Source organism: Schistocerca nitens, chromosome 1 (genome assembly GCF_023898315.1).
Source record: "Schistocerca nitens isolate TAMUIC-IGC-003100 chromosome 1, iqSchNite1.1, whole genome shotgun sequence".
Classification (NCBI taxonomy): Eukaryota; Metazoa; Arthropoda; class Insecta; order Orthoptera; family Acrididae; genus Schistocerca; species Schistocerca nitens.
Window position 1 is genome coordinate 829,197,078 of NC_064614.1, and position 25,043 is coordinate 829,222,120.

The 25,043-nt window shown below is 42.8% G+C and overlaps 1 protein-coding gene across 2 annotated transcripts in view; it reads left to right on the forward strand.

Annotated features, from left to right (window-relative positions):
• Window positions 1-25,043, forward strand: part of LOC126262869 (erythroid differentiation-related factor 1) — a 244,620-nt gene that overhangs the window by 215,444 nt on the left and 4,133 nt on the right. For both annotated transcript variants that reach the window (XM_049959739.1, XM_049959746.1), the window contains exons 17-18: window positions 12,918-13,075; window positions 13,216-13,606. In XM_049959739.1, the coding sequence (XP_049815696.1) occupies window positions 12,918-13,075; window positions 13,216-13,606 (549 nt within the window). The remainder of the gene's footprint in view (window positions 1-12,917; window positions 13,076-13,215; window positions 13,607-25,043) is intronic.

Here is a 25,043-nt window from a genome sequence, read left to right on the forward strand (position 1 = left end):
TGTTATATTTATGAATGCCTTATTATTTATTAATTATGACTGATTCTTCATGATAAACTTCATAAGAGACTAAATGTATTGTTAGGCTGTCATTAGTACAACTATTTTTTTTCAACAGTTGCCTGTGAAAGGATAAAGGATGGACATTAGATATTTTGTGAGTTTTAAAATTTTCCCACTGAACTAAATGTTCAAATTTTGGGCTTGCAGTCAGACATCGCCCAATTCATCACACGATCCCTCAAGCGGGCACCCGCCACTCATCCCCAGGCGAGCCATCAAAGACCGATGATGAGCTGCTCTGATTCAGAAAACACAATGCACTGCAAGCACTCTGCACATGCATCAAAATCATTTATGAGAAACTCCCAAGTTAGTCTGCATTAAAAACATCATCTGGTTTGTAATCTTGAAGGATCCTCTGTAGTTTGAACTTTTGCTCATCACAGATTTTGTTATCTACACTGGCACTTTCCCCATTTATTCTTTGGAAAACAATACCCTGTGTTTCCTGAAATTTTTTGTTATCACCCATTACTTGCACGATACTTACCATATCTCAACGTTGCTGCAAAATAATCTGCCTTTTCCTTCAAAATAAGTCCACGAATGTTCATGTTATTGTTCCCCTATTGTTGGAACTTCTGCACTAAACACTCTTCTAACCTGTAAACTCAGCCTTTCATTGTCATTCCCAATCTGTCCCTTCATCTGTGATAATCATGCAGTCTTCAGTCTTGATTATTATCAACAGCGAGCTTGCTGGAATCCCAAACTCTGCAGCTATGTCTTTTTTTTTCTTCACTCCTACTTTCACTTGTCAATTAACTTTTGCTTTTCAGCAGTTGTCAGACATTTCTGCCTAGACCTCATGGCTGGCACTTACAGCTCACACTCAGTTGAAGCAAACACTGCCCTAAAATCGCACCTGCACTTAAGGTGTGTGAAGTGCAACGAGATACAGATCTCACTGACACATCAATGCAGGGAGGGGAGGGACTTGGATTTCCCTGTTTGTGACACTTAAGTATACAGAGGTACTTTATGGCAGACTTTGATATATAGAGGTGACTTCAATATGAAGAGTTTTGTCCACTGAACTTCAGTATGTAGAGGTAAAATCTGCCCTTCTCAAGTCTTCCATAAACTTCGATATACTGTTGGGTTTTCTATGAAGTATCAGAGTTTTGGGCTTTCAAGGGAAGGGAATGAAGAAAAAATTCACACAGACAGGATGTCATTGTATCTAGGTTCAATATATTTAGTTTTGGCTGTACAGTTTGCTTCATTACTGAACTCTTGTCATCGGTATTGTGTGTATTGTTTCATATAATTATCAATGTTAACAGCATCTATAAAATAATAAGTAAAAAGGATTGCTAACAAGGAAGGCATAAACTTATTGTTAAACATTAAATATATGTTATTAATTTTAGTTTTGGTTGCATTTAATCACATTTGATTTACTGCAGAACAGGAAGATACTGAAATAGTACCTGAAATTTACAATCTTCTGCCTTCCTACTGTATTTGTAAAAACTACACATAGTTTCAGCTATTTAGTTTTGTTGTATAATTCTACCTTTTCCGATTGTAAGTGTCTGTTTCTATACAAATTCAGTTTTTTAACCAGTTATTATTGTGTATGTGCCAACCATAAACTTTTAAGAATATTTTCAATTTGTTGTTGACCCAAATGGACAAATCCCAAAATTTGTGTCTTAAACTTTGGCTTAGTACAGTGATATCAGACAATGTATACTATTGCTCATGTATTTTTGTTAGTTTAAAATCAGTATTGTGTTGTTGTACTATAGTTTGTTGCAAGTGGTCTGAGAGATGAATATTTATGACATCTGCTGGGACTGTTGCAATTTGTTTTAACTTGACGTATTGAAATCTTGTCTGTATTAGCTGTCCTGGTGAACACAAGTCAAAGTAAAACTCTGTATCAGGATGCAACCCGCATGGCCTTTCCTTCCCAGAAAGTCGTGCAAAGTATTAGTCTTAACAATCCTTCAAATGTGACATTATTTGCAGTTTTATGGCCACACTTACATGTAAGTCCATAAATTGCTTAAAGAAAAGTTGAAAATTACCTTTATCTTATAAGCCTGTGACAGAATATTAGAAAAATATAATTTAAGTACAATATTTCCAAAATCCATATAGACACTAAACTTAGGTGCTCATGATGGTGTAAATGGTGAACCCCCCTCCCCAATCCTGCATTTTACAGTGAATTGTTGATATTCTACAAGAAATAATTAACATTATCCGCAGATTTGAATTGTTTCATAACTACTGTAAGGAACCTATTAAATTTATTATTGAAACTTCCTGGCAGATTAAAACTGTGTGCCCGACCGAGACTCGAACTCGGGACCTTTGCCTTTCGCGGGCAAGTGCTCTACCAACTGAGCTACCGAAGCACGACTCACGCCCGGTACTCACAGCTTTACTTCTGCCAGTACCTCGTCTCCTACCTTCCAAACTTTACAGAAGCTCTCCTGCGAACCTTGCAGAACTAGCACTCCTGAAAGAAAGGATATTGCGGAGACATGGCTTAGCCACAGCCTGGGGGATGTTTCCAGAATGAGATTTTCACTCTGCAGCGGAGTGTGCGCTGATATGAAACTTCCTGGCAGATTAAAACTGTGTGCCCGACCGAGACTCGAACTCGGGACCTTTGCCTTTCGCGGGCAAGTGCTCTACCAACTGAGCTACCGAAGCACGACTCACGCCCGGTACTCACAGCTTTACTTCTGCCAGTACCTCGTCTCCTACCTTCCAAACTTTACAGAAGCTCTCCTGCGAACCTTGCAGAACTAGCACTCCTGAAAGAAAGGATATTGCGGAGACATGGCTTAGCCACAGCCTGGGGGATGTTTCCAGAATGAGATTTTCACTCTGCAGCGGAGTGTGCGCTGATATGAAACTTCCTGGCAGATTAAAACTGTGTGCCCGACCGAGACTCGAACTCGGGACCTTTGCCTTTCGCGGGCAAGTGCTCTACCAACTGAGCTACCGAAGCACGACTCACGCCCGGTACTCACAGCTTTACTTCTGCCAGTACCTCGTCTCCTACCTTCCAAACTTTACAGAAGCTCTCCTGCGAACCTTGCAGAACTAGCACTCCTGAAAGAAAGGATATTGCGGAGACATGGCTTAGCCACAGCCTGGGGGATGTTTCCAGAATGAGATTTTCACTCTGCAGCGGAGTGTGCGCTGATATGAAACTTCCTGGCAGATTAAAACTGTGTGCCCGACCGAGACTCGAACTCGGGACCTTTGCCTTTCGCGGGCAAGTGCTCTACCAACTGAGCTACCGAAGCACGACTCACGCCCGGTACTCACAGCTTTACTTCTGCCAGTACCTCGTCTCCTACCTTCCAAACTTTACAGAAGCTCTCCTGCGAACCTTGCAGAACTAGCACTCCTGAAAGAAAGGATATTGCGGAGACATGGCTTAGCCACAGCCTGGGGGATGTTTCCAGAATGAGATTTTCACTCTGCAGCGGAGTGTGCGCTGATATGAAACTTCCTGGCAGATTAAAACTGTGTGCCCGACCGAGACTCGAACTCGGGACCTTTGCCTTTCGCGGGCAAGTGCTCTACCAACTGAGCTACCGAAGCACGACTCACGCCCGGTACTCACAGCTTTACTTCTGCCAGTACCTCGTCTCCTACCTTCCAAACTTTACAGAAGCTCTCCTGCGAACCTTGCAGAACTAGCACTCCTGAAAGAAAGGATATTGCGGAGACATGGCTTAGCCACAGCCTGGGGGATGTTTCCAGAATGAGATTTTCACTCTGCAGCGGAGTGTGCGCTGATATGAAACTTCCTGGCAGATTAAAACTGTGTGCCCGACCGAGACTCGAACTCGGGACCTTTGCCTTTCGCGGGCAAGTGCTCTACCAACTGAGCTACCGAAGCACGACTCACGCCCGGTACTCACAGCTTTACTTCTGCCAGTACCTCGTCTCCTACCTTCCAAACTTTACAGAAGCTCTCCTGCGAACCTTGCAGAACTAGCACTCCTGAAAGAAAGGATATTGCGGAGACATGGCTTAGCCACAGCCTGGGGGATGTTTCCAGAATGAGATTTTCACTCTGCAGCGGAGTGTGCGCTGATATGAAACTTCCTGGCAGATTAAAACTGTGTGCCCGACCGAGACTCGAACTCGGGACCTTTGCCTTTCGCGGGCAAGTGCTCTACCAACTGAGCTACCGAAGCACGACTCACGCCCGGTACTCACAGCTTTACTTCTGCCAGTACCTCGTCTCCTACCTTCCAAACTTTACAGAAGCTCTCCTGCGAACCTTGCAGAACTAGCACTCCTGAAAGAAAGGATATTGCGGAGACATGGCTTAGCCACAGCCTGGGGGATGTTTCCAGAATGAGATTTTCACTCTGCAGCGGAGTGTGCGCTGATATGAAACTTCCTGGCAGATTAAAACTGTGTGCCCGACCGAGACTCGAACTCGGGACCTTTGCCTTTCGCGGGCAAGTGCTCTACCAACTGAGCTACCGAAGCACGACTCACGCCCGGTACTCACAGCTTTACTTCTGCCAGTACCTCGTCTCCTACCTTCCAAACTTTACAGAAGCTCTCCTGCGAACCTTGCAGAACTAGCACTCCTGAAAGAAAGGATATTGCGGAGACATGGCTTAGCCACAGCCTGGGGGATGTTTCCAGAATGAGATTTTCACTCTGCAGCGGAGTGTGCGCTGATATGAAACTTCCTGGCAGATTAAAACTGTGTGCCCGACCGAGACTCGAACTCGGGACCTTTGCCTTTCGCGGGCAAGTGCTCTACCAACTGAGCTACCGAAGCACGACTCACGCCCGGTACTCACAGCTTTACTTCTGCCAGTACCTCGTCTCCTACCTTCCAAACTTTACAGAAGCTCTCCTGCGAACCTTGCAGAACTAGCACTCCTGAAAGAAAGGATATTGCGGAGACATGGCTTAGCCACAGCCTGGGGGATGTTTCCAGAATGAGATTTTCACTCTGCAGCGGAGTGTGCGCTGATATGAAACTTCCTGGCAGATTAAAACTGTGTGCCCGACCGAGACTCGAACTCGGGACCTTTGCCTTTCGCGGGCAAGTGCTCTACCAACTGAGCTACCGAAGCACGACTCACGCCCGGTACTCACAGCTTTACTTCTGCCAGTACCTCGTCTCCTACCTTCCAAACTTTACAGAAGCTCTCCTGCGAACCTTGCAGAACTAGCACTCCTGAAAGAAAGGATATTGCGGAGACATGGCTTAGCCACAGCCTGGGGGATGTTTCCAGAATGAGATTTTCACTCTGCAGCGGAGTGTGCGCTGATATGAAACTTCCTGGCAGATTAAAACTGTGTGCCCGACCGAGACTCGAACTCGGGACCTTTGCCTTTCGTGGGCAAGTGCTCTACCAACTGAGCTACCGAAGCACGACTCACGCCCGGTACTCACAGCTTTACTTCTGCCAGTACCTCGTCTCCTACCTTCCAAACTTTACAGAAGCTCTCCTGCGAACCTTGCAGAACTAGCACTCCTGAAAGAAAGGATATTGCGGAGACATGGCTTAGCCACAGCCTGGGGGATGTTTCCAGAATGAGATTTTCACTCTGCAGCGGAGTGTGCGCTGATATGAAACTTCCTGGCAGATTAAAACTGTGTGCCCGACCGAGACTCGAACTCGGGACCTTTGCCTTTCGCGGGCAAGTGCTCTACCAACTGAGCTACCGAAGCACGACTCACGCCCGGTACTCACAGCTTTACTTCTGCCAGTACCTCGTCTCCTACCTTCATATCAGCGCACACTCCGCTGCAGAGTGAAAATCTCATTCTGGAAACATCCCCCAGGCTGTGGCTAAGCCATGTCTCCGCAATATCCTTTCTTTCAGGAGTGCTAGTTCTGCAAGGTTCGCAGGAGAGCTTCTGTAAAGTTTGGAAGGTAGGAGACGAGGTACTGGCAGAAGTAAAGCTGTGAGTACCGGGCGTGAGTCGTGCTTCGGTAGCTCAGTTGGTAGAGCACTTGCCCGCGAAAGGCAAAGGTCCCGAGTTCGAGTCTCGGTCGGGCACACAGTTTTAATCTGCCAGGAAGTTTCATATCAGCGCACACTCCGCTGCAGAGTGAAAATCTCATTCTGGAAACATCCCCCAGGCTGTGGCTAAGCCATGTCTCCGCAATATCCTTTCTTTCAGGAGTGCTAGTTCTGCAAGGTTCGCAGGAGAGCTTCTGTAAAGTTTGGAAGGTAGGAGACGAGGTACTGGCAGAAGTAAAGCTGTGAGTACCGGGCGTGAGTCGTGCTTCGGTAGCTCAGTTGGTAGAGCACTTGCCCGCGAAAGGCAAAGGTCCCGAGTTCGAGTCTCGGTCGGGCACACAGTTTTAATCTGCCAGGAAGTTTCATATCAGCGCACACTCCGCTGCAGAGTGAAAATCTCATTCTGGAAACATCCCCCAGGCTGTGGCTAAGCCATGTCTCCGCAATATCCTTTCTTTCAGGAGTGCTAGTTCTGCAAGGTTCGCAGGAGAGCTTCTGTAAAGTTTGGAAGGTAGGAGACGAGGTACTGGCAGAAGTAAAGCTGTGAGTACCGGGCGTGAGTCGTGCTTCGGTAGCTCAGTTGGTAGAGCACTTGCCTGCGAAAGGCAAAGGTCCCGAGTTCGAGTCTCGGTCGGGCACACAGTTTTAATCTGCCAGGAAGTTTCATATCAGCGCACACTCCGCTGCAGAGTGAAAATCTCATTCTGGAAACATCCCCCAGGCTGTGGCTAAGCCATGTCTCCGCAATATCCTTTCTTTCAGGAGTGCTAGTTCTGCAAGGTTCGCAGGAGAGCTTCTGTAAAGTTTGGAAGGTAGGAGACGAGGTACTGGCAGAAGTAAAGCTGTGAGTACCGGGCGTGAGTCGTGCTTCGGTAGCTCAGTTGGTAGAGCACTTGCCCGCGAAAGGCAAAGGTCCCGAGTTCGAGTCTCGGTCGGGCACACAGTTTTAATCTGCCAGGAAGTTTCATATCAGCGCACACTCCGCTGCAGAGTGAAAATCTCATTCTGGAAACATCCCCCAGGCTGTGGCTAAGCCATGTCTCCGCAATATCCTTTCTTTCAGGAGTGCTAGTTCTGCAAGGTTCGCAGGAGAGCTTCTGTAAAGTTTGGAAGGTAGGAGACGAGGTACTGGCAGAAGTAAAGCTGTGAGTACCGGGCGTGAGTCGTGCTTCGGTAGCTCAGTTGGTAGAGCACTTGCCCGCGAAAGGCAAAGGTCCCGAGTTCGAGTCTCGGTCGGGCACACAGTTTTAATCTGCCAGGAAGTTTCATATCAGCGCACACTCCGCTGCAGAGTGAAAATCTCATTCTGGAAACATCCCCCAGGCTGTGGCTAAGCCATGTCTCCGCAATATCCTTTCTTTCAGGAGTGCTAGTTCTGCAAGGTTCGCAGGAGAGCTTCTGTAAAGTTTGGAAGGTAGGAGACGAGGTACTGGCAGAAGTAAAGCTGTGAGTACCGGGCGTGAGTCGTGCTTCGGTAGCTCAGTTGGTAGAGCACTTGCCCGCGAAAGGCAAAGGTCCCGAGTTCGAGTCTCGGTCGGGCACACAGTTTTAATCTGCCAGGAAGTTTCATATCAGCGCACACTCCGCTGCAGAGTGAAAATCTCATTCTGGAAACATCCCCCAGGCTGTGGCTAAGCCATGTCTCCGCAATATCCTTTCTTTCAGGAGTGCTAGTTCTGCAAGGTTCGCAGGAGAGCTTCTGTAAAGTTTGGAAGGTAGGAGACGAGGTACTGGCAGAAGTAAAGCTGTGAGTACCGGGCGTGAGTCGTGCTTCGGTAGCTCAGTTGGTAGAGCACTTGCCCGCGAAAGGCAAAGGTCCCGAGTTCGAGTCTCGGTCGGGCACACAGTTTTAATCTGCCAGGAAGTTTCATATCAGCGCACACTCCGCTGCAGAGTGAAAATCTCATTCTGGAAACATCCCCCAGGCTGTGGCTAAGCCATGTCTCCGCAATATCCTTTCTTTCAGGAGTGCTAGTTCTGCAAGGTTCGCAGGAGAGCTTCTGTAAAGTTTGGAAGGTAGGAGACGAGGTACTGGCAGAAGTAAAGCTGTGAGTACCGGGCGTGAGTCGTGCTTCGGTAGCTCAGTTGGTAGAGCACTTGCCCGCGAAAGGCAAAGGTCCCGAGTTCGAGTCTCGGTCGGGCACACAGTTTTAATCTGCCAGGAAGTTTCATATCAGCGCACACTCCGCTGCAGAGTGAAAATCTCATTCTGGAAACATCCCCCAGGCTGTGGCTAAGCCATGTCTCCGCAATATCCTTTCTTTCAGGAGTGCTAGTTCTGCAAGGTTCGCAGGAGAGCTTCTGTAAAGTTTGGAAGGTAGGAGACGAGGTACTGGCAGAAGTAAAGCTGTGAGTACCGGGCGTGAGTCGTGCTTCGGTAGCTCAGTTGGTAGAGCACTTGCCCGCGAAAGGCAAAGGTCCCGAGTTCGAGTCTCGGTCGGGCACACAGTTTTAATCTGCCAGGAAGTTTCATATCAGCGCACACTCCGCTGCAGAGTGAAAATCTCATTCTGGAAACATCCCCCAGGCTGTGGCTAAGCCATGTCTCCGCAATATCCTTTCTTTCAGGAGTGCTAGTTCTGCAAGGTTCGCAGGAGAGCTTCTGTAAAGTTTGGAAGGTAGGAGACGAGGTACTGGCAGAAGTAAAGCTGTGAGTACCGGGCGTGAGTCGTGCTTCGGTAGCTCAGTTGGTAGAGCACTTGCCCGCGAAAGGCAAAGGTCCCGAGTTCGAGTCTCGGTCGGGCACACAGTTTTAATCTGCCAGGAAGTTTCATATCAGCGCACACTCCGCTGCAGAGTGAAAATCTCATTCTGGAAACATCCCCCAGGCTGTGGCTAAGCCATGTCTCCGCAATATCCTTTCTTTCAGGAGTGCTAGTTCTGCAAGGTTCGCAGGAGAGCTTCTGTAAAGTTTGGAAGGTAGGAGACGAGGTACTGGCAGAAGTAAAGCTGTGAGTACCGGGCGTGAGTCGTGCTTCGGTAGCTCAGTTGGTAGAGCACTTGCCCGCGAAAGGCAAAGGTCCCGAGTTCGAGTCTCGGTCGGGCACACAGTTTTAATCTGCCAGGAAGTTTCATATCAGCGCACACTCCGCTGCAGAGTGAAAATCTCATTCTGGAAATTTATTATTATTATTATTATTATTATTATTATTATTTTTTTTAAGATATGTAAAGTTGTCATCAACCTGAAGGCTGTTTAGCACAGCAAGAGCTCTTTACTAGGCACTTCTTTATCGGAGGCCGGCCGAAGTGGCTGTGCGGTTAAAGGCGCTGCAGTCTGGAACTGCAAGACCGCTACGGTCGCAGGTTCGAATCCTGCCTCGGGCATGGATGTTTGTGATGTCCTTAGGTTAGTTAGGTTTAACTAGTTCTAAGTTCTAGGGGTAATGACCTCAGAAGTTGAGTCCCATAGTGCTCAGAGCCATTTCTTTATCGGAGATGTTACACACTTGCCTTCCTCTAAACTGTCATTTGACTGAATCATCCACTTATAGAGGGACCTACAATTTAATGTGGACTCTGAACCTTCATGCAACTAGGTATTTTTCAAATTAACAAAGACTGTTTAGGGTTCAACGAAGTGATAAGTGACGGGTATAACTCCTAGGACTGATAAGTTACTGAACTCCAGACCTCAACCTGTAGTCTGGCATTTAAACCGCCGAACCACTGCCAGGAATCTGTGTAGTTATGTATAAAATCCTCATACACTCACAATTGGAGTATGCAGCAGCAGTGTGGAGAAATGTCACTGTTACTCACGCCTGCAAGCTATAGATAGTCCAAAATGTGGCTCTCAGTTGGCCTTTCATTTTCCATAGAGTGTCCAACTTGCCAGTTACTTCCTCGCTGTAGTTCTGCAGCTTCTATGAGACAGATTCAATGACTCAGCACTCCCATGCTCGGAGAATTCATTATTTTCTATTTCATTTCATAAGCTCAAGGCAAGATATGATGGTTTTGTCTATTGTGAGTTTCTACCAGAGGTGCATACCTGCTGTAATGCCTAATTTAAAACTTCTGGTGTGTTTTGTTTTTCTGAAAAAAGGGGGGAAGGGGGAGAGGGTGTCCAAGGAATAGAAAAGCAACTGGAATCACTCAACAGAGGAAAGTCCACTGGACCTGACGGGATACCAATTCGATTCTACACAGAGTACGCGAAAGAACTTGCCCCCCTTCTAACAGCCATGTACCGCAAGTCTCTAGAGGAGCGGAAGGTTCTAAATGATTGGAAAAGAGTACAGGTAGTCCCAGTCTTCAAGAAGGGTCGTCGAGCAGATGCGCAAAACTATAGACCTATATCTCTGACATCAATCTGTTGTAGAATTTTAGAACATGTTTTTTGCTCGAGTATCATGTCGTTTTTGAAAACCCAGAATCTACTCTGTAGGAATCAACATGGATTCCGGAAACAGCGATCGTGTGAGACCCAACTCACTTTATTTGTTCATGAGACCCAGAAAATATTAGATACAGGCTCCCAGGTAGATGCTATTTTCCTTGACTTCCAGAAAGCGTTCGATACAGTTCCGCACTGTCGCCTGATAAACAAAGTAAGAGCCTACGGAATATTAGACCAGCTGTGTGGCTGGATTGAAGAATTTTTAGCAAAGAGAACACAGCATGTTGTTATCAATGGAGAGACGTCTACAGACGTTAAAGTATCCTCTGGCGTGCAACAGGGGAGTGTTATGGGACCATCACTTTTCACAATATATGTAAATGACCTAGTAGATAGTGTCGGAAGTTCCATGCGGCTTTTCGCGAATGATGCTGTAGTATACAGAGAAGTTGCAGCATTAGAAAATTGTAGTGAAATGCAGGAAGATCTGCAGCGGATAGGCACTTGGTGCAGGGAGTGGCAACTGACCCTTAACATAGACAAATGTAATGTATTGTGAATACATAGAAAGAAGGATCCTTTATTGTATGATTAGATGATAGCGGAACAAACACTGGTAGCAGTTACTTCTGTAAAATATCTGGGAGTATGGGTGCGGAATGTTTTGAAGTGGAATGATCATATAAAATTAATTGTTGGTAAGGCGGGTACCAGGTTGAGATTCATTGGGAGAGTCCTTAGAAAATGTAGTCCATCAGCAAAGGAGGTGGCTTACAAAACACTCGTTTGACGTATACGTGAGTATTGCTCATCAGTGTGGGATCCGTACCAGATCGGGTTGACGGAAGAGATAGAGAAGATCCAAAGAAGAGCGGCGCGTTTCCTCACAGGGTTATTTGGTAACCGTGATAGCGTTACGGAGATGTTTAGCAAACTCAAGTGGCAGACTCTGCAAGAGAGGCGCTCTGCATCGCGGTGTAGCTTGCTCGCCAGGTTTCGAGTGGGTGCGTTTCTGGATGAGGTATCGAATATATTGCTTCCCCCTACTTATACCTCCCGAGGAGATCACGAATGTAAAATTAGAGAGATTTGAGCGCGCACGGAGGCTTTCAGACAGTCGTTCTTCCCGCGAACCATATGCGACTGGAACAGAAAAGGGAGGTAATGACAGTGGCACGTAAAGTGCCCTCCGCCACACACCGATGGGTGGCTCACGGAGTATAAATGTAGATGTAGTAGATGTAGAGAGTAGGGTGTTGTCCACAAGAGCAATTGCTTTTGTGACATAGTATTTAGTGTTTGCCTTTGAGACAGAATTTGTCTTTACTGTGTTGTCTGTCTAACTTGTTGTTCAGTGTTGCTAAAATCTTTGTAATTACAAGTCTATCCCAGCAGAGAGATTGTGAGCAGAATTCAATATTCACCCTAAATTGCCTTTTTTGTCAAATTTTTAAATTATGAGTACATTATCATCTCATATCCTTATTCACATTTTGTTTGTTCGTGACCATAGAGGTCAACAAGACAGTGTTGAACAGAAACAAACATTAAATTGTCATTTTTCAGTGTGTGTGGTCTTCCCTTAAGCAGTCAATCACTAGACCTTTTGTGTCATTCCAGAAAACATTCTTTGTTGTTGAGAGAAAGAGAATGCAAGGCTTTAAACCATTTCACTAAACTTTAAGTCAATGATATGGATTTAAACCAAATTAAAAATAATTTATTTTCAAATTCAAATTGCATAAACCCTGCCCCTCCCCCCGCCCCTCTTTTTATAAACTAGAAAAGACATTCTGTGCATTGGAAGTATCACCAACCAGTTGCAAAAATGCAGGTTTATTAAGCCTTAACATGGTTTCAATGGTTTATAACAGTCTTCTTCAGATGATGTAGGAAGTAAAATCACATTACCTATAGTCAGAGTGGGAGTTGTTGACATTTTATCCACTTAATCACCATATAAATTCATTATAAAATGGTGATTGGATAACATATACTAGAAAGAGCTGATGATTCCCACATTGACTATAGATAGTATGATTTTACATACTAAATCATCTGTAGAAGACTACCATGGAAACCAAGGTCAGGGTTTAATAAACTTGTGTTTTTGCAACTGGTTGGCTGTTATTTCTAATACACTGAAGCTGTTGCATGCACGGTTGCTGTAGCACAGTCATGTTCAAAATCTTAGTAGAGAAATCTTCTATACTTACCTAAGATTCAGTGTTTCAGTTCATAGTGTTTGAGTTTGATGTTGTAGATCATTTTGATTTTGAATATCTATTCATTTTAAGTATTCACATTTCAGATGCCAATGTGATGTTCAGGCCTCTGCACAAGTACACATGAGAGAAATTAAGGTGTCAGACTAATGAGTTTGTTAGAAAGATAATGTGTGCACTTATTCTTATACATTTGAACTGTTGTTAATTGCCCTATTTTATTAGAATTAAGTCCAGGTCTTCAAAATTGACAAACACTTTGGTGGTACTACTGTCAGGGAGTTTTTTTATCTTATTTGTATGTTCTTCAGGTCACTTAGTGCAGATGATGCAAAGCGTAGAAATGTATTACAGCTGTCAAGAATGCATTATGAAAAGGCCAGTGCTCTGCTTCTGCAGCTCGAGCATCCTTCAGATTTCTTACGTGTGCAGCTGGAACGCATTGCTCTTTGCGAATTTTTAGCAGAAGGTTTGTTTCATGTTATTTATGATTCTCAAATAAATATTTTTATTTTTGTAATATACTTTTGAATATGGTTGTAACTGTTTTATAACTGTGAAACTGCTGTGATTTTCATTTGAGTGAATTTTATTTTTCCACTAATGTAGGAACTCCTACTGTTGGTGGAAAAGTGAAACACTATCAGGCAGCATTAGAACTTATGCAGCAGTGTTTGCCAATTCTGTTGATAATGACAGAAAGAATGACCTCCCACAAAGGAGAAGTGAACAGCCATTTAACAATCAACAATGCTGCAAAAACTGCAGCTGAAAGTGGCACCTGCGAAGAAAGTGTTCAGCGGCAGCAACAGAAAACAAAAAGTCATGTTGATGAAAAAAATGAAGAAAGAAACAAAGAAAGCCATGAGGGAATAATTGATGAAGAGGAGGACAGTGCTGAGAGGACTGAAGAACAGCAGCTGCTGAAGCTTTTGAAAGAGCGCCTTCAGCATGTGTTACTCAAGCTCACTAAGATATACATTTCAAAAACAAAAAAAGAGTAAGTATTTTATTTCTGTTTGATTCATCACTTACTCTCTGCAAGCCATATTTTCAGTATTTGTTTTCTATTATTTTAGAACCGTATATGAAAATATTATAAAATGCATTGCAAACACACTTGTTAAATTCGAAATGAAATTCAAAATGGTATAGGACCTGCAGTTGATTCACTGAACATGTGAGTTGTCCGAGCAGAAGACCACTAAAGGAGCAGTAAAGCTATACATGATAAACCTGAACTCCACAACAAAATTTTTGATGTTATTCAGAGATGCTTTCTGAGCATTTTGGTTAACAAGACCCATGATCTTTGTTGGCTCATAATAGAGTATTCATGTAATTGTGATTTTTTCGGTTGGTTACGCCAGTTATCATTTTTTTCTGTGAAAACACCCTCATAACAGTGAGAAGGCATGGAGTAGTGTAACAATCCTCATTTGCAAAAGTACGGTGCTGTGGCATTGTTGCTGTGGGAACAGCTCCACTAGCATCTTTTGCTTCTCTTGTATTGTGTTTGTTACCTTCTTAACATCCTCTCTTCAGCAAATACAACATACAATTGTTTGTGACATGATTCCCTGGGTGCAGTACTTAGCAAACTTTGCTTCAAAAATAACTACTTAGGGGCTAATTGCGGACCGATGCAAAACCATCCCTTCAGCCAACTCTTCATCAGTAAACTTATCTATTCTGCTGTGTAGAACTGTTAACATACAACTAAATGTGACAGAAAGACAAACCTGAGACACAACTGAGCAATACCCAGTATAAGCAAGAGGTTTGAAGAGTAAAGTGGATATTACTGTTGTCAGCAGCTATTATCATGAGGGAAAGGAACAAATTTGTTTCCAAATAATATACATGATGGTGCATACCATCAACAGTTGCATTGTTGTGCAGATATTTTCAGTGTGCTACAGATACAATGATAGATGAGAGCATGAAATCAAGTGAAATGCTATTTGTAATGAGCCACTAGAGACTGTGGGTCGCTCATACTGAAATACTCCTCCAAAATGCCTTTGAAGGAGTTCCATTTCTCCTTTTACACCATCACCACCACCACACTGTGGAATCTCGCATTTGGGGTTGGAGCGGGGGGGGGGGGGGGGGGGGGAAGAATCTTCTGTAATACCTAGCACCCCTTTTAAACAAACTGCAGGTGTCAGTTGGCGGTGGGTAATTTTCATTTGTGGAGGATTTTAGACTTTCCACTTAACTACATTGTGATTGTGAAGCACATGCACTGCAGACAGTTTGTGAATATTGCAGATTAAAATCTAAGCTGTGGACCATGAATTTTGACAGTGCAGAATGACAGGCAAGTCACCTCCAAGACCATAATAATATGCACAGTTTTTAAGAATGGAAACGTGCCTTTGTTCTCTCTACCCTTTAGTGTTGATTAGTAATACCACAGAGGCCACAGTAACATACACTGACAAAAAATCATGTGCATTTTTCATTCCCTTGATGTTCTGTAATAGTGTGTTCTTGCTCTTATTTTGGTGCGATACTCTTTTCTTGTTGGTAATTTTATCAGACAAATGTGTGATTCCAAAAGAGGAGCAGCAGCCTTTCAAGTAGTTGCAGGAGCAACAGTCTGGATGATTGGCTGATCTGGCCTTGTAACACTGACCAAAACAGCTTTGCTCTGTTGGTACTGCGAACAGCTGAAAGAAAAGGGAAACTACAGCCATAGTTTTTTCCTGAGGGCATGCAGCTCTGCTGTGTGGTTACATGATGATTGCATTCTCTTGGGTAAAGTATTCTGGAGGTAAAATAATCCCCCATTCGGATCTCCAGGTGGCGACTATAAGGAGGATTTGTCACCGGAGAAACAAAACTAGTGTTCTACGGATCAGAGCGTGGCACATTAGATCCCTTAATCAGGCAGATTGGTTAGAAAATTTGAAAAGGGAAATGGATAGGGTGAAGTTAGATATAGTGGGAATTACTGAAGTTGTTCCCTGGCAGGGGGGACAGGACTTGTGGTCAGGTGAATACAAGGTTATAAATACAAAATCAAATAGAGATAATGCAGGAGTAGATTTAATAATGAATAAAAAAATTGGAATGTGGGTAAGCTACTACAAACAGCTTGGTGAATGTAATATCGTAGCCAAGATAGACATGAAACCCACACCCACCACTGCAGTACAAGTTTATATGCCAACTAGCTCCACAGAGGCTGAAGAGATGGAAGAAATTTATGATGAGCTAAAAGAAATTATTCCGATAGTTAAGGGAGACGAAAATTTAATAGTGATGGGGGACTGGAATTTGATAGTAGGAGAAGGAAAAATAGTAAGTGAATATGGACCGGGGGAAAGGAATGAAATAGGTAGTCACCTGGTCGAATTTTGCACAGAGTATAATTCAATCATCACTAACACTTGGTTTAAGAATCATGATAGAAGGTTATATATGTGGAAGAGACCTGGAGAAACTAGAAGGTTTCAGATTGATTATATTATGGTAAGACAGAGATTGTGGAACAAAACCTTAAAGTGTAAGATGTTTCTAGGGGCTAATGTGATCTCTGGCCACAATCTGTTGGTTATGACCTGTAGATTAAAACTGAAGAAATGGCAAAAAGATAGGAAATTAAGGATCTGGGACTTGGATAAGCTGAAAGAAACAGAAATTGTTGAGTTTCAGTGGGAGCATTAGACAATGATTGGTGAGAATTGGGGAATACAGGAGAAGATGAATGGGTAACTGTGAGAGATGAAACAGTGAAGGCAGCAGATGATCAAGTAGATTAAAAAAAAAAGCCTAGTATAAATCCTTGGATGCCACAGTAGATACGGAATTTAATTGGTGAAAGGAGAAAATATAAAAATGCAGTAAATGAAGCAGACAAAAGCGAATACAAATGTGTAAAAAACGAGATTGAGAGGAAGTGCAAAATGGCTAAGTAGGGAAGGCTAGAAGACAAATGTAAGTATTTAGAAGCATATATCACTAGGTGAAAGATAGACACTGCCTACAGAAAAATTTAAGAAACCTTTGGAGAAAAGGGAAGCAGATATATGAATATCAAGAGCTTTGGTGGCAAAACCAGTCCTAAGCAAAAAAGGGGAAGCTGAAAGGTGCGAGGAGTATATAGAAGGGCTATGCAAGGGAGATATACTTGAAGGGAATATTAGAGAAATGGAAGAGGATGTAGACAAAGATGAGATGGGAGATATGATCCTGCAAGAAGAATTTGATAGAGCAATGAAAGAAGTAAGAGGATACAAGGTCCCAGGAGAAGATGACGTGTCAGAACGACTGATAGGCTTGGGAGAGCTGGCCTTGAAAGAACTCTTCCATCTGGTGTGCAAGATGTATGAGACAGATGACATACCCTCAGACGTCAAGAAGAACATAATAATTCCAGTTCCAAAGAATGCAAGTGCTGATATGTGTGAGGATTACTGACCTATCAATGTAATAAGTCATGATTGCAAAATACTAACACGTATTCTTTACAGTTGAATGGAAGATCTGGTAGAAGTCAACCTCAGGAAAGGTCAGTGTGGATTCTGGAAAAATGTAGGAACGTGCGAGGAATACTGACCATATGACTTCTTTTAGAAGATAGCTTAAGGAAAGGCAAACATACATTTATAGCATTTGTAGACCTAGAGAAAGTTTTTGATAATGTTGACTGGAACACTCTTTGAAATTCTGAAGGTAGCAGGGGTAAAATACAGAGAGTGAAAGGTTATTTACAACTTGTGCGGAAACCAAACAGCAGCTACAGGAGTCGAGGGACATGAAGGGAAGCAGTGGTTGAGAAAGGGTTGAGACAGGGCTGTAGTCTACCCCAATGTTATTCAGTTTTATCCTTGAGCATGCAGTGAAGGAAACCAAAGAAAATTTTGGAGAAGAAGTTAAAGCCCAGGGAGAAGAAATAATAATAAGAGGTATGCCAATGACATTGTAATTCTGTCAGAGACAGGTACGGACTTGGAAGAACAGTTGAATGGAATGGATAATGTCTTGAAAGGAGCATATAAGATGAACATCAACAAAAGAAAAAGAAGGATAATGGAATGTAATCAAATTAAATCAGGCGGTGCTGAGAAATTAGATTAGAAAATGGGACCCAAAAAGTAGTAGGTAGTTTTGCTATTTGGGCAGCAAAATACCTGATGGAGGACAAAGTAACAGGATACAAAATGTGCACTGACAATGGCAACAAAAGTGTTTCTGAAGAATAGAAATTAGTTAGCGTCAGATATAGATTTAAGTGATAGGAAGTCTTTTTTGAAAGTATTTGTAAGGAGTATAACCATGTATGGAAGTGAAACATGGATAGTAAACAGTTTAGACAAGAAGAGAATAGGACCTTTTGAAATGTGGTGCAACAGAAGAGTGCTAAAGATTAGATGGGGAGATCACATAACAGTTGAGGAGCTCCTGAATAGAATTAGTGTGTGTGTGGGGGGGGGGGGGGGGGATTTGTGGCACAACCTGACTAAAAGGGATCAGTTGATAGGACTCATTCTGAGATGTCAAGGAATCACCAGTTTAGTGTTGGAGGCAAGTTTGGGGGTAAAAATGGTAGAGAGAGACCAAGAGATGAATAGAATAAGCAAATTCAGAAGGATGTAGGTTGCAGTAGTTATTTGGAGATGAAGAAGCTGCCACAGAATAGAGTGCATGGAGAGTGCCATCAAACCAGTCTGCAGACTGAAGACCAAACCACAACAACAATTTTCTCTCTCCCCTTCCATGTTCTCCTTGTATCACCGAAAATTCTTTTTCTCTCTCCTCCAGTTTCCTCATTGTATCTCCGAAAGTTGTGTCCACTGATGAGTATACCTTGGCGTCAGAAGTCCATTTCTTCTGTGTCTTCTAGATATCTGAATGGGAAGCTAACATTGAAGGCTTTGCTCTCTTCTGAAGTGTGGAGTTCCTTTTAATACTGCTTTTATCTACTAATTTTATTATATCATTTGTATTGGTGTTGCCTGCAGAGCCAGGCAAACTTTTCTGCAACTTGTAGCTCTCAGTCTTGTTTCTTGGATCCTGCAGTGTGTCTGTATTGTCTTGTTTGTGGTCTCCTTTCTCCTAGATATATCATTTTCCAGTTTGCTCCTTCTGACAGTTTATTTCTATTTCTCATATTCTCGTGAGTACATTTCTTCCTTTGGTCATGATTGCTCTCTTGTTTGTGTTTGGGTCTAGTTCGGATTCATGGTCTCCATAGCCTCTTTATGTTTGTGTAAACTTCTCTTGTTCCCTGCTTTCCATCGTTTCCCCTCTCCTCTTTGATCTAGTGTTACCTCATTTGATATGCCCACCTCCTTGGTGAAGTTTATTCTATCTGGCACATCAGTGTCTCTTTATAGTGATCCAGTCATTTTTGTGCTGCATTCTTTATACCATCTTTTGTTATCTTTTTGATGTTGTTAGAAATATCTTTCATCGTGGATTAATATATGAATGGAAACAATCAATTTATGAAAGTATAATATAATTGGATAGATAAAAGAACTATTCGCCAAGTGGTAGCAGAAGAAAAAACAGATAAAAGTTATGGAGATGTGCAAACTTTTGGAGATAGTGGCTCCTTCTTCTGGCTGAACAGGTGAAGGGAAATAAACAGGGATGAAGCAAAAGGTCTGGCAATGTTTAGGAAATGGGGGAGAGTTATGGAGAAGTCACCTGGAACTCCGGGTCAGGAGAGATTCACTGGACGGGATGAGAAGGAGACTGATTGTTGGGGACTGCACTGGACAAGTTTTGAAAACTCGAGAGCATGCAGGTGGAAGATAGAGAAATAAACAAGGTAGTAAGATAGTGACTGCTGACAAAAAAATCATGTAGAAGTTAATAAAAGCTAAGTGCATCATAGGTAATAGACAAATGGAGGAGGAGGGCGGGGGGGGGGGGGGGGAGACAGAGAGAACTAAAAGGGAATGAAAGAAATGAATAGTTGCTGAAAAGGAACCTGAGTACAAAGAAATTAATGTAAATTTAGGCCAAGTGAATAACAAGAACCAAGGACATGCTGTAATGTTAGTTCCCATCTGTGGAGTTCTGAGAAACTGCAGTTGGGGGGAGAATCCAGATGGCACATGTAGTGGAACAGGCACCAAGATCACTACTGTCATGGTATAGACTAACATTCAGCATTGCTTCACAACTGTTTTTCAGCTTCCTACAACATGACCCTAACCTGTCCTCTGCAAAACTCCAGGTCTTGTGTTCCCTAAAAACAGATTACCCCATCATTATCCTCACAGCGGTCACAGGATCTACCACTGTGGTACCTGACTGACAGGAGTATATAAGCAATGGTCTATGCTGTCAAGATCCAATCACTGTGATACAAACTGACGTACATTCCCTCCTTGAAACAACAGGCACCTAACAAGCACTAACACCTCAATCAGTGGGAACTACTTAAACTACCAAAACCTTGCACTCCCACCTTGTACTGTCTTCCTAAGATCCTCAGAGCCAATCACCCTGGCTGTACCATAACAGCTGATTTCAAAGCACTCATGAACTTATATCTGCATTGGTTGATCAATACCTGCAACCTATAGCATGAAGACTCCCCACCTATATTCAATACCACCCATTTCCTAGATAGTCTGAAATCTGTGTCTAACTCACTACCAATGCATGCCTTGGTTGTCACAATTGATGCCACCTTCCTGTGTACCAATATTGCCCACATACACGGGCTGTCTGCTGCTGAAAATTACCTTGAGTGCCCACCTGATTCCATTACCTATGACATCCTTCCTTCTCACCTTAATCAGCTACTTTACCTTTTAGGAGAAGACAGGTGACACAAGAAGATGAGGGGCACTGCCATGGGAACCGGGATGGCTCTTTTCTGTGCCATCCTATTTGTGAGTTTCTTGGAGGGGGCTTTTGTGGTGTCCATGTCCTCAGCCTTGGTTTAATTTTGATACATTGATGACATCTCTGGCATATGAAGTCATGGTGGAGCTGATACATTAAAATTTTTTGAATTTCCAAATACATTCTCCAAATTGAATTTTACGTGGTCCTATTCTGAATCCCATGCCACTTTCCCTGATGTTGACCTCATCCTCATCGAGCATCGGCTACATACATCTATTTACATTAAACCTACAAACAAGCAACAGTACTTATGTTTTGACAGTTTCTGTTCTTTCCATGTCAAACATTCCCACCCATACAGCCTTCATATCCAAGACAAATATATTTGTTCAGATGCAGACTCTTTACAGCAGTACCCTACTGTTCTCACCTCAGTCTTCACTGGATGTAATTACTCACTAGCCTAGTTCAAAAGCAAGTCTCTCGAGCCACCGAATCCAGTCTTGGTTCTGATAATCCCACCAAAAAACAACTTAAGACTAAATCTCTTGTTGCACATTACTATCTTGGTCTTGAATGTATTAATCAGCTACTTCAACAAGGCTATGACCTCCTGAAATCATGCCCTGAAATGAGATCCATTGTGTCTGACATTTTGCCCACCACACCTAGAATCGCTTTTCATCCCCCACCCCAATTTCCACAGTATTCTGGTCAGGCTGTATGCTCCTTCACCCCTATTTCCCTACCCTGTGGCACCCACCACTTTGACCGTCCCCATTGTAAAACTTGCCCTATGCATCCTCCTACTGTCACCTCTACCATCCCTGTAACTGACAAAATGTATACTATCAAAGGGAGAGCCACCTGTGAAATGATGCATCATGTATCAGCTGTTATGAGCACTGCTTGGCCTTCTACATTGGTACGATTACCACCAGGTTATTAGTTAGGATGAATGGGCACTGACAGATGGTCTATACTGTTGCAGATCAGAGGAAACTTAAAGCTAAACAAATCAGGAGGAGTATGCTCTTTTAGCAGCAGGCTCTGGATGGATACATATCCCCATAATGACAAGCTTCCACGTGAAAGCACCACAACCAAGAAACAAAGCACCTGGACCAGATATGTACTCCCGGAGAATACAATAACAATAGAGGAAAACAAAGACAAGATCTAGAGAGTAAGGGTACAAATAGAAGAAGGCAAACTGGAGGGAGCCATGAAAATACAGGGTGTATCATAATTAATGGCGTAAACGCGTACAGTTGAAAGTACACGATACTAGAAGCAAAAAAGTCTGAGTAAACATAGGGTCGAAAATGCATACCTTAAGAGCTATGAGCAATTTTTCATCTTCAATACTGTGAAGCAAATCTCTTCTACTGCAAGCTCTTTGCTTTCCACATTTTGGGAAATAGTAAGATGGACCAAAACAAGAAAAAACTCCAGTAAACATTTGCTCTAAAATGCATACCTTAAAAGTTATGAGCATTTGTTCATTAGAAGAGTTGTGTTTCCAAGAAGCGAAGATGAGCTCATGCTCATAGCTCTTAAGGTATGCATTTTAGAGCACATGTTTACTGGACATTTTTTTCTTGTTTTGGTCCACATTACCATGTCCCAAAATATGGAAAGCAAAGAGCTTGCAGTAGAAGAGATTTGCTTCACAGTATCAAAGATGAAAAATTGCTCGTAGCTTTTAAGGTGTGCGTTTTCGACCCTAAGTTTAGTCAGACTTTTTTGCTTCTATTATCATGTACTTTCAACTGTATGCGTTTACACCATTAATTATGATACAACCTGTATACGCAGAAATAATACAGACAGTCATAAAAATCAAACGAAGAACAGAGGCACAAAAATGGCTTGAGCAAGAAAAGTACAAGAAAAGAAAGGAAACACTGCAGGCACTATACATAGCAAAAACACACGCTTCACAGACAGATTAAATCATGTCTGCAGAAAAAAGGGAAAGATAAATCTACAATTAAAAGAAAAAGAGCAGACTATATCAAGGAGGAGGCAAGAAAATTAGCAGTGGATGCAAAATCAGATCCATTCATAGCAGTGAGGAAGAAAGTCTCATCTGCAATGGGAGACATCCACATGAAGAAATGAGAAACACATTTCTTGGAAATATTGAATAAACAGAAAAAGATGGGGCATATGAAATGGAAGCAACAGAGACCACATACAACTTTAGCTGAACTTAGAGAAGCAACTAAAGGAGGAAGGAACAAGAAAGTGGCGGGTCAAGGCAACATATAAATGGAACATCTTAAAGGTTCCATTGACTGTGGAAATACCTGGTTAACAAATGCCTGCAGACAGGGAAGAGACACAGCTCCTTCAAAGTATTTCTGAAAATACTTGACATAATCGAGGGGAGCATCCCAGACTACCAGTTTAGATTTCTGAAGGAAAGGAACATGGTATGGGCAGTGAAATACTTACAGGTACACTGAGACACCAAAGGGGAAAGAGCTACACAATTGTCATTGATATGAAAATCGTGTTTGATTTACTGGAGAAATGAAAGGAATGACCAGAGAGGGAGACTTGCTAGTGAGATCAACCAAGGAATCTTGTCAATGAAATCTTATTCAAATAAACAACAATGTTGAAATCTCAGAGAAAATGATGCAGATAAATGGAGTTCTTCAAGGAGCCCCTGTGACTCTAATACTGTTCAGCATCTATACCAGGGTCAGCCATGGTGTGCCAAAACACACACAAGCCAGATGTGCGGGCTGAGGCTCAGCTGATCTTGCTGTACTCAGTCCTCATTGGAAGAGTTCAAGCAGTGTGACATTTCATTTAGTATTGCAGTGTGGTGTTTTTTGGTTGGCATGACTCTTTCAGTTTGGGAAAATCATGGTGTCTGTGCTGTTTACTCTTTGCTGTTTGTTCATAGCATGGAATACGTTTACAGATCCAGTGGCTGTTTGCACAAAAAGAGGCACTTCAGTAATCTATCATCACAAGCTTTTAAAAATAAATAAGAATGACGGAAGAAAGGGATGAGAACTCTGTGTATCTGTTATGGTTTTACATAATCACGGGTACTGGAAATTTGCTATGAAATGACATTACAATATCATCAGTATCATACAGAGAGAATTTAAATATTTAGTTGACAGTCAAAGAGCAAAAATTTACAATAATCAAAAGAGGAGTTTCATACATAAAGAAGCACCTTATGCTAAATTTGTAGGCATAGAGCACATGAAGAAATTGGTAGTACAAATAGTAATATTTTGTGAAGTTGTGCTCATTATTCCACTGTCAGTTGTTACAGTTTTTGATGGAATTGGGTGAAGAGTATTGAAGCTTTATACAGGGTGTCTCTCCTATGGTTCATCAGGTGTATTTTCTCTGGGGTTTCTACAGATATTTGCAATTTAGATTTTGCAATGTGAAGCTGGAGTCACCCCAAAGAAATACTGGTTATCGGGTCTTTCATGCGATACCCAGTGTTGGTGGGTATTTGTTTCCTGTTAGTAGCTAAATGGTTTTTAAAGTTGGATTTTACATGCCCATACAATTGAGGGGTCCCAGATTAGTCAAAAGTGATATTTATTTTATCAATTTATAGTAACACGGACAGTAAAACACATAGTGACAACAGTGCCCTGGCCCGCGCTGATTACTCCCGCCACGCAGCAGTGCTGTTCAGTTGCTGCTGATTATGATGCAAACTTTGCATCATAATCAGGAACTGTAATATCATATAAATTTCTAGTTGTGTGATGAATGGCAGCTAGCTCTAAATGTAGAAAAATGTAAGTTAACCCAGATTAGTAGGAAAAAGAAGCCCATAATGCTAGAATACAGCATTAGTAGTGTGTTACTTCACAGAGTCACATCGATTAAATATCTAGGCGTAAAGTTGCAGAGCAATAAGAAATGGAACAAACATGTAAGGATTGTACAAGGGGGCATTCAATAAGTAATGCAACACATATTTTTTCTGAAAGCAGGTTTGTTTATTCAGGGTTCCAGTTGACCGTATTATTCCCAACACTTTTCGCTACAGAGCCCTATTTTTTAACATAATCTTCGCTTGTGCCATGCTTGTGCCATCTACTAGTAGGGCTTGTATACCCACATGGTACCAGTCTACTTGTCCACAGTGGAGCCAGTGTCTTGCTGCATCAATAACCTCCCAACCATCCATGTATTGCTTCCCATGGAGTGTACCGTTCTTTGGGCCAAATAGATGGAAATCTGAAGTTGTGAGATCCAGGCTGTAGGGTGGATGAGGAAGAACACTCCAATGAAGTTTTGTGAGCTCTTCTCAGGTTTTCAGACCAACAGGGATGTCCATTTGAGCAGTGAGGTGTTTGATTGTGATCCATTGATCACCTTGAATGAGAATGTCTGTCAGGAATAACAGCTACATGTGTCCAGCTGGCACACGGGAGATCAGACAGGTTTGCAATCCCTTTTTGCGATGATGAGAAATGCCTTGACCAATGACTCATTGTGCTTTTGTATGCTGCCAGGCCTCCTTAGACATTATGCAACTGGTTGTGAATATCTGTGATCGATGTCGTTGTTTTCCACCAAAAATGCCATATTGGAGGCTACGTATAGTGCCGCCACCTGTTGGA